At 55.6% G+C, this 9,870-nt stretch overlaps 2 protein-coding genes across 2 annotated transcripts in view; both read left to right on the forward strand.

The window, feature by feature from the left end:
• Positions 1–5,092: 5,092 nt before the first annotated feature.
• MYMX (myomixer, myoblast fusion factor) lies at positions 5,093–6,241 on the forward strand. The gene has a single exon (XM_034647986.1). The coding sequence runs from the start codon at positions 5,397–5,399 to the stop codon at positions 5,709–5,711; it is 315 nt and encodes a 104-aa protein (XP_034503877.1). The 5' UTR covers positions 5,093–5,396; the 3' UTR covers positions 5,712–6,241.
• Positions 6,242–7,024: 783 nt separating this feature from the next.
• Positions 7,025–9,870, forward strand: part of SLC29A1 (solute carrier family 29 member 1 (Augustine blood group)) — a 16,249-nt gene continuing 13,403 nt past the window's right edge. Inside the window, 1 exon segment of the mRNA XM_034647985.1 lies at positions 7,025–7,299. The gene's annotated coding sequence lies outside the window, so the exon portion shown is untranslated.

The raw sequence follows: 9,870 nt of genomic DNA on the forward strand, positions 1-9,870 counted from the left end.
CAGGCCCCAGATCCTCATCACAGCTCCACTCAGATAATTGAGTGACTATTGTCACCAGCCAAGAGGAGGTGTGACAGGCAACAGGGCTGAACTCCCAATTCCAGGCTAGTGTTCTGCCCTTCCCCGCCAACACTTCCTGCACCTGGCTGGCCTCCACACCTGCCCGTCAGCACCCCTGCCCTTGATGAGGCCTCCCTGGCTTCTTTCCAGAACTCCTTGTTGGGGGGTCAGCACTGCCCTCAACTTCCTGTAAATGGGAAGGGCTCCAAGCCAGTGCTGGTCCCTGAGAGGGGACAACAGGACCGTGAAACCTGACAGAGCCCTCAAGGGGACCCAGGCCTCCATCGATTTTTCCAGCTTTCACCCGCATCGGCTCTCAGGGGCTGGTCATGACCGTCAGGGTGCCTCATGGAAGGCCTTCGAGGGGCAGCCAGTCAGGCTGGCCTCACACACAGGGTGTACCAAGAGGTAAAACCCAAACGATGAAAGGAAGGAGACTCTTTGACTACTGGACACCTTCTAGGAGCCAGCCCCGGACCTAGTATTTTCTCCATCTTGAGCCTGTCAGAGGCAGGAGTTACGGTAGTTCATTCCCACGTTAGAGAAGGGGGCCACCACACAGCACAGCTCCTGGAGGGGGTTATTCCTGTCCCCACGTGTGCAGTGGACAGTCTGCTCCTGGGGCGCCTGGGTGGCTCCGTCAGTGAGGCGTCTGCCTTCGGCTCAGGTAGTGGGGCTCGAGCCCCGCATCACGTCCTGCCAGGCTCCCTGCGAGATGGGGCGTCTGCTTCTCCCTCTCCCTCTGCCCCTCCCCCACCCAGCTCATGCTCTCTGTCTCCGAAAGAACTAAAATCTTTAAAAAACCCAGTCTGTTCAAAACAACCCTAGGGCCCACACAAGCCAGCGTGTGACTGCATCCTTCACCTCTGAGGTGGCCAGGCAGTCAGGTGCTGTGGACCCCTGGAAGGGGACAAGCAGAAAGGGGTGGGAGGCGCACAAGGCCCAGGGCTCCAGAGTCTCGCAAGAACCCGTTAGCTATATGGGGCACCTGGCTGTCTCAGTCAGTGGGGCGTGATTCTTGATCTTGGGGCTGTGAGTTCAAGCCCCACATTGGGTGTAGAGATTATGTAAAAAACAAAACAAAACAAACAACACAGCAAAACCTTTAGCTATATTACAACTCTCACCCCCACCCCTGGTCTCCCCAGCTGCCTGTCTGTCACCCTATCTGCTGACTCTCAGTGTATCTGTTCCGCGGCAACCGGGCCCTGCACAGGCCTGGCACAGAGCCGCCTGCCTCAGTGCGTGCTGTTGACGTGAATAGTCCAATTAATTGATGCCTAATGGGGGGGGGCAGGGAGCCCTCCAGAATGCTTCTGGCTGGCCCTGAGGGTCTGGGAGAGGAGCAAGGAGGAGGATTGCAGAGGTCACTCACTGTCCAGTCCACAGGTCTCAACTTCACAAGCTGGCACTCAGATCTTTTTCTTTTTTTTAAATTGACTTTAAGGAATAGGAGGTTTGGCCAATTTCCTCAAAGTTGCTGGCCTCTCCCCAGCAGCAGAGGGTGGGGGGTAGAGGTCAGGGTGGTGCCGGCAGGATCCATTACACAGGCTAAATCAGGAACCAGAAGGAATTGCTCTCTGGTAGCTCTGCAGCCAGAGGGGATGGTCATCTTTCCAGGAAAGGCTGAGGAAATCCTCAGCAGGGCCCTTGCTTTTCTATCTTGGAGAAAAATGTCTGGGGCAGGCTGTGCGTGTGGGGAAGGATTAATCCCGGTGAGGGTGGGAAAGAGGTGGACAGGGGAGTTAATCCCAGGGGGGGCGAGGTGGGGGGGATGGGGGGGTAGAGAAAAAAAAAAAAAAAAAAAAAAAAAAAAAAAAAAAAAAAAAAACGACTAGAGCCAGGTCCTGGCAACTGCTTCCCCTCCCCCCTCCCTTCCCACCCCGCTCTGGGGATCCCCATTGTTACCAGAGACAACATCCTGTTTCTCTTGCATGTCTCACTGGCCCAGGCCTGGATCCCCTCACTCTGCTGGGGTGGGGGTGGGGGATGGGGGATGGGGATGGAGGATGGGGGATGGGACAAGCCTCCGGCTCCAGGTCCAGGGTCTGAGGATCTCACAGCTGTGGAAACTGAGGTTGGGGGGGGTGGCTTACTTGAGGTCACAGCAGCGGCTTATGAGGGCCAGTGCTTGGTTGGGACTCCATGGTTCCCTCAAAATTACACATTTCAGAGGGTCCCAAAGGGAACCATCGAGGTCTGACTTCCTCTCCCTTGGGTTCATGTGGTCGGTTCTCCCTCTCCAAAAGGCTCTCTCCAGCTGTTCATGGCAATTGGGGTTCTCGCATCCTAGGAGTGTATTCAGATCTAAGGAGCTCTGGAGCTCTGGGGCACAGGCTCTGGACAAGCAGGCCTGAGTTTGGGTCCCATCACAGAACCTCTATTGATTCAGTCTTTTTTTTTTTTTTTNTTTTTTTTTTTTTTTTTTTTACGATTTTATTTATTTATTTATTTGTCAGAGAGTGGGGGGGAGTGCACAGCAGGGGGGGGCAGGCAGAGGGAGAAGCAGACTCCTCTCTGAGCAAGGAGCTCGATCCCAGGACTCTGAAATCATGACTTGAGCCAAAGGCAGACGTTTAGCAACTGAGCCACCCAGGCGTCCCCTCTACTGATTTATTCTTACGTTGTTTATTGCCAAGCACCGAGGACACAGCAGCAGATAAGGTAGAGGTAAGTCCCTACATTCTTGGGGGGGAGGCAGATAATCAACAAGGTAAGGAAGTAAAATAAAATATATAGCATGTCCGGTAATGATTGGCTGTGGGGATAAGTAAAAACAGCGGTTTGGATAGAGAGGAGACAGAGGACATGGGGTGGAGGAATGTACTTTTAAATAGGAGCAAAGACTTGGAGGCGAGAGAGAGAGCCGGATGGATACCTGGAGAAAGAGCCTTGTGCAAAGGGGCCACAGTAGGCGCAAAGGCCCTGAGGCAGAAAATACATCTGGCGCAGTTAAGGAAAGCAAGGAAGCCAGTGTGGCTGGAGCAGAATGACAGAGACAAGGATAGAAGTTGAGTCAGAAAGCTAGGAGAGGTCAGACCACGCAAGGTCTTGTAGGTCACAATGAAAGCCTTTGGCTTTAACTCTGAGCGAGATGGGACCCCCTGGACAGTTCGTGTAGAAAGAAGGCAGTATCTGATTTATGTTTTATAAAGATCAAAATGGTCTCTGTATGGAGAAGAGAAACAGGAACAGCAGTTAGCAGGCGACTACAATAATTCAGGTGAGAAATGATGAACGCTCAGAACTCGGTAGTCATGACGACATCAGTGAGGTGGTGAGATTCTGAATATTTTGAAAGTAGAGCTACCAGGATTTACTAATATGGGTAGTGAACTGTGATGGGAAGAGAGAAGTCAAGATAACATCCAAGATTTTGGCCAGAGGAACTAGAAAGTGGCAGTTGCCCCTTACAGAGATGGGAAGGCCTGAGGGAGGGGCCGGACTGCGGGGAGATCAGGCCATTTATCTCCTATATGACTCTGGGTAAGTTGCTTAACCACTCTGAATCTTGGTTTCCTCATCTTTACAATGGTTATAATCATGGCAATCCTGCCGTGGAGGTAAGAACTGAGTGAGATCATGAATTCACAGGATTGGCACATGTGCGGACTCTATGTCCCGCCCATGCCCCAGGGATGGCCCATGGCCATCACATCTGCTCCGGAAGCACCCGGAAGGAGAGGAACGCTAGGCAAATACACCTGGGCTCTAGATCCTCTCCCTAGGTCAATAAATCTGGACTCTAGCTTCTCTCCCCTACTTCCTCCAGGCAGAAGTGGGACGGGCATTTTTTATATTTACGTTTTCTTTCTTCAAGGTCTTTGACGTTTTTAGAGATGGTGATGGTACTCACGGAGACTGGTGGCGGATGATGATAAATGATATTCCCGAGGCTGTGAAGCTTACAAAATAGAATTTGTGGCCATTATCTCTTCTGAGTCCAGAAAGGCAAAAAGTAGACCCATTTTAGGAAATAGGAGGATGAGGTATTTAAAAATAAAACAAACCCACACTGTCTCTGTATCAAGCTATCTCATGGAACTGCACTTAATCTTGGGGCAAAAGTGGGTCAAAAGGGGGGCGCCTGGGTGGCTCAGTCTTTAAGCATCTGCCTTCGGCTCAGGGCGTGATCCTGGCGTTCTGGGATCGAGCCCCACATCAGGCTCCTCCACTGGGAGCCTGCTTCTTCCTCTCCCACTCCCCCCTGCTTGCGTTCCCTCCCTCGCTGGCTGTCTCTGTCAAATAAATAAATAAAATCTTTAAAAAAAAAAAAGTGGCTCAAAAGGGTCCTAAAATGGGTCTCCCTCTTCCTGTCCTGAGTGCGAGTGCCACCCCACTGTATCTATCTGGGCCCAGCTACCCAATGGACTGTGACCCCACTCCTCTACCCGCAGGAGACCGCTCATAAGTGCTCGCCCATGTCCTAGTCCCCCTCTGTGGGCCACTCTCCCGGTGTGCCTGGTGTGTCTAGGCCGCAGCCTTCCCGCTTCTGAGGTTTAGACAAGTGGGTCTCTCCTATAGTCCCATTCCAGTTACCCCTGCCAGTTAACTTGCAGTTACTGAGTTAACAGAGGATGGGACTGGAGACCAGAAGAATCAATGTGCCTCAGGTCGCACCCTTAGAAAGTGCAGTCTGGGTTCTACCCCCACCGGGAACAATTCCTGCATCTGTTCCTTCCACTTCTTCCAGCCCAGCTGCCTCCTCCCCTCAATATACCAGGTGCCAGCACACAGCTGTCTCTTCGTGGCTCCCCCCACCCAGGCAAGCTGTCCTAGGGTGGGGCTGAGCTTGCTGGGGCAGCCGGGTAATGTCCAGTGAGGCTGCGCCCCTCTGTGCCCGGGACTCGCTCTGAGCAACAGTTCTGACTGGTGAGAGCTGCTGCGGATCGGTGGGTGTGGGGGATTGGGATGGTAGGAAGGGTCAGGTCAGGGTGGATCAAGGGCACTCAGAAGAAAACCTAAAATTGCTTGGGGAAGAACTGCCAGATTGAGAAGATTTGGGGATTGCCAGGGAGACTGAGGGTGTGAATGGTGGTTGGCTGGGTGGGGGGGGGGGGAACCGGCTCAAGGACTGGGAGGGGGATCTAGGGAATAGCAGGAGCCCCTGGAGGCTGGAAGGGCAAACTCTAAGTCCTAGCCCCAGCTTTACTCTTGCCTTGGCTCGGTGTCTTCATCTGCACTATGGTAAGAACCCTCCTGCCCCAGCTACCTTGCCAAGAGAAAGGGCTTCCGGAAAGCAAAAATGAGCCATGAATTGAGGTGGGGGGACCAGAAGGGTAGAAACTGAAGTGGAGGGGGGAAGCCTGCCCATCCCAAGTTTTTGCCAGGTGAGGATGGAGCAGGAAAGGGGCAAGCCTAGAGTCTGGATTGCCTCCACAGTCACTGAGCCAGCCATGCCCGCTCCACTGCTGCCACTGCTGCTGCGAACGCTGATGTCCCGCCTGCTGCTGCCTGTCGCCCGCATGGCCCGCCGGCACCTCCTGCCCCTGCTGTGCCGCCTGGCCCGCCGCCTGGGCTCACAGGATGTTCGAGAGGCCTTGCTGGGCTGTGTGCTGTTCGTCCTCAGCCAGAGACGCCCGCCCGACGCGGAGGTGGCCTCCAGAGTGGCCGGCCAGGAGAGGAGGGAGAGGCTAGCTCCCCCCAAATGAGGCTGGGATCCCTGATATTGGCTGTTTCACCGAAAGCCTTTCTTTTGGAGTATGACAGTCCTGGCACCATCACTGAGTGCAGCCTACCCAGTGTGCGGAAGACACGGTGGGGGGGGCTGAGCACAAGAAGGGTCTGACCCGGAAAGCCTCCCCACTCCCAAAAGGAATGTCTGGAAGGACGCCCAGCATCGAGCAGAAAACTGATCATTACCCCTCCCTGAATTCCTCCTCCCAAGACACCTTTCCTAATCACATCTGGCTCTAGGGAGGGGAGGAAGTGACTCTCCTCCCCCATCCCCAAATGGTGACATAAGGTCCAGTGAGGGACAGTGCTTACCCAGAGGTAACTGACAATGTATCTGAGAGGCGAGATTTTAACCCAGACGGTCTGTCTTCAGACTCAGGATTTACCTTGAAATAACAGGACCTTGGTTCCCTAGGGAGTCGGTCTTGCCCCAAAGCCCAGCATGCAGCAGGTGCTCAATAAACGTTTGTTGATTTGAGTTCTTGGGATGCCATTGAAAGTTGTGTCACCCCCGCAGCTCCTGTGTTCCTACGTAGGGAGAGAGTCTAACGTGGCCAGGGGGTGGGGAAACCACTCAAGGGTTCCTTTTGCTTCCTATCCCATTGTCCTGCAGTCCTCATCTCCTGGAGGTTGCTTCTCTTGTGTAACTTCAGTCAATATGTCACACTGTGACCCAGCAGTCTTGGGTCCGATTTGGAGGTCTGGCTGGCCCGCTCAAGGTAAGGAGAAAAACGTCACGTCCTTGAGCCAGATTGGAGACTCTCCCCACCAGGTGTGGGAAGAGGGAGATTTGTTTGCTAAGGGATCCTGGGGGCAGCCACCCAGGGGAGCAGTGTAAGAATGCTTCCCCTGAGGGGCACTGTGTCCCTGAAGAGATCTAGGCGGGTGGGGGTGGAAGCGACCAGAGGCATTCACCTCATTATTTCCGCCTCCCCAAAGAGCAGCTCCTAAGGGGTCAAATAAGAGTTGTCAGATTCATTTGCATTCAGCCTCCGGATAATTTGCTTATTGTTCCCAAACAATAGTCCTCCGTCCCCCCCTCCAGGAGTCTTGGGCTGTAGGTTCAGAAGGGGAAAATGGGGGATGCGGGCCCCTTTCAGGACCCACATCCGGTCCCCACACAAGTCAGAAAGGAGGCCCCGGGGGAAGAAGTGAGGCCAGAGCTGTGCGCCCCGACCCCGGCCCCGCGGGGCTTTCCGCCAGACCCTGGCCTCGGCACCATCTGCTTCCTCCTGGCGTCCTCTAAAGCCAGCGCACGTGCTCGCCCCTCTCGGGAAGGCGACCGGGGGAAGGGGCGGAGTGAAGGGGGTTCCAGCTCGTGGTCCCCTCACCCCGTTCCCCTCCGGGGTCACGGGCGCCTTCTCTTCCGTCTGATCGCGGCCTTCCATGCCGCCGGCCTCCCAAAGCTCTCCTCGCTCGCGAGCCGCGCGGGGCGGGACAGAGCAGGTCGCGGAGCGCGGGGCGGGCGCCGGCGTAGCGGGTTGCAGCCCCTGTCCCGCCGGCAGCAGAGACCGGTCAGACCCGTTGTGGGCTGCGAGCTCCGGCCGTGGCCCCAGCCCCGAGGTGAGGAGGCCAGGACGGGGACCAGAGGGGGATTTTCGTCGTCCTCCTCCAAATCCGGCAGGTGTGCGGGGAGCAGGGGCGGGCCGCTGGGAGGTGGGGCGGGGGCTGCGCGGTTCCCACGCGCCCCGCGGGGCGGGGCGGAGGGGCGGGGCGGAGAGAGGTGGGGTTGGGGCCCCTGTTGGGCTGGGCGGGGGGCATATACGAGGGGGTTCGGGCTCTACGGTTTCGGCAGAGGGGATGCTTTTCTCGAACATTGAAGGCCACCCCCCCCACTCCTCCACCCCCTCTGCGCCACCCCAACCGTACACAGATGCCCCCAAGGTCAAAGACCTGCCCAGAGCAAAGGGTAGGGGCAGAGTTCTGGGAGATTAGGCTGGGAAGACCAAACCCAGACGTAGTGAACCTCAAGTCTTGAACCTTGACCCTCGTTCTCACCCTCGAGTTCACACCCGCTAGGAAAGTGAGGGAAGTGAGATGAGTCTGGCCCTGAGAGGGCTGGATCCTGTATTTTAAATGTGGATGTTTTGTTCATCATGTCTTTTTTTGCATTAACTTTGATTTTTTTAAAATATCGCAGTAAAATATTATTTATCTTGATTTCTAAATTTTTTGGCGCCCCCTTAAAATTTGCATCTCAGGCAAGTGCCTCATTGGCCTCTCCCTGGCCCCAGCCCTGCCACAAGGCCGTGGACACAGAGTGGACGCAGAGTCATGAGACAGGTGCTGGTGACAAACAGCCAAGCCAAGCAAATGCACTTCCAGCAAACACAGATGGGCACAGGCTGGGGAGAGTGGACCCTGTGTGAGGTGGTGGGGCCGACTTGGGGCCTAGATCAGGGAGGAGGGAGTCTGGGGCAAGCGACAGCCTCAAATAGAGTGGGGGAGGGGTGGGGGTGCAGCTGGATTGGCCCTTTCACCCTACTCCTGTGCCAGGGGCCTGAGGGAGAAAGATATAAGACAGGGCAGTGGGTGACAGGACTGGCCGGGCCTGGCCAGAAAAACTCCCCGCACAGGCTCGTGTGAGTTGAGACCCTGAGGCTGTCCAGCAGAGGGCCCTGGCACCCAGCAACCATCTCTGGTCAGGGAAGGGCTCCGAAGGGGCGTGGATGCTGGCTGGGGGCCCAGGCAGGGTGAATGCCAGATGGGCTTCTCTCCAGCAATAACAGTCCGGGCTGTTGCCATCTAGTGAGCAGGCCAGGCCTCAGCGGAGGTGGGGAGAGGAAATAGCCTTCCCCTGTCTGGCCTGGGACCCTCACCACTTCCCTCCAGTTTCTTTCCCCTTCCAGCCCCCTCTGCACACAACTGCAGCCACTGGCCACCAGCCTGGCCATGCCGGGGCACAGCTGTCTGACCACTAAGGCCTGCCACCCCCATGGGTCCGAAGATGGGAAATGAAGGTGGGGAGAGAGACGGGGGCCAAGGAAGAGGGGAGAGGAGGGTTGGGAAAGGAAGAGAGAGAGACTGGACAAACACAGGATGGGAGTGGGGGTGGGTAGACCCAGACATGAAGCTGCTGTCAAGTCGTGGGGCAGTGCCTAACAAAATACCACCCATACCCCTCTTCCTGCCTCTGTTTGGTTAAGGCTGGGAGATGCTGGTGTGTCATATTTCTGTGGGAAGAGCCGGAAGCCTGAGAACACCCCTTCTGGAGTAGCTTGGGGACAGTTCACTGATCCTAAGTAGAAAAACTACCCCTCCCTTCAGGGCCCAGTCTGTTTCCTGGCAAGAGGGTACGACCCCGCTTCATCCTTGATGGTTGTACCGCTAATTGGTTGTTTTTCGTTCTGGGTTTGTTTTTTTTAAAAATTTATTTATTTAAGAGAGAGAGAGCACGAGCAAGGGAGGAGCAGAGGGAGAAGCGGACTCCTCGCTCAGCAAAGAGCCCTATGCGGGGCTCAATTCCAGGACCCTGAGATCATGACCTGAGCTGAAGGCAGACGCTTACCCACTGAGCCACCCAGGCAGCCCCTGCTCATTGTTAATTAATGTCATGGCTTCTCCAGGGGACAGGTCTCTTGAGTAGTTGGGGTGAGGGGGTGTGTGTGTGCTGGATGGACTTTCTGTCTTCACACCTCACCGGCAGTGGGATTATCCTCCAGCGCTGAGGGCTGCTGTAGGGCCCCTGATTGTCCCCTCCCCCCAATTTGCTGGCCAACCAAAAGGAGGGGAATCATTCCCCCTCCCTTGGAGGTGCAAGAAAGGCTGGCCACTCCTCAGCATTCCCACCCCCTTCCTCCTCAGCCAGTGGAGGGGACTCAGCAAGGCTTGGCCTCTGCCTCTGAGGACAATAGGACTCACTCAGGGTGTAAGGCTATTTGGGGCTTTTTCTCTTACCGTGTCCAGCTCTTCCTCAGCTTTTCTAAAGTTCTGGATTTAGAAAGAGTGAATTTTGGGGCGCCTGGGTGGCTCAGTCCTTGCGCGTCTGCCTTCGGCTCAGGGCGTGATCCCGGCGTTCTGGGATCGAGCCCCACGTCAGGCTCTTNAGCCTGCTTCTTCCTCTCCCACTCCCCCTGCTTGTGTTCCCTCTCTCGCTGGCTGTCTCTATCTCTGTCAAATAAATAAATAAAATCT

This window comes from Ailuropoda melanoleuca, chromosome 19, assembly GCF_002007445.2.
Source record: "Ailuropoda melanoleuca isolate Jingjing chromosome 19, ASM200744v2, whole genome shotgun sequence".
Classification (NCBI taxonomy): domain Eukaryota; kingdom Metazoa; phylum Chordata; class Mammalia; order Carnivora; family Ursidae; genus Ailuropoda; species Ailuropoda melanoleuca.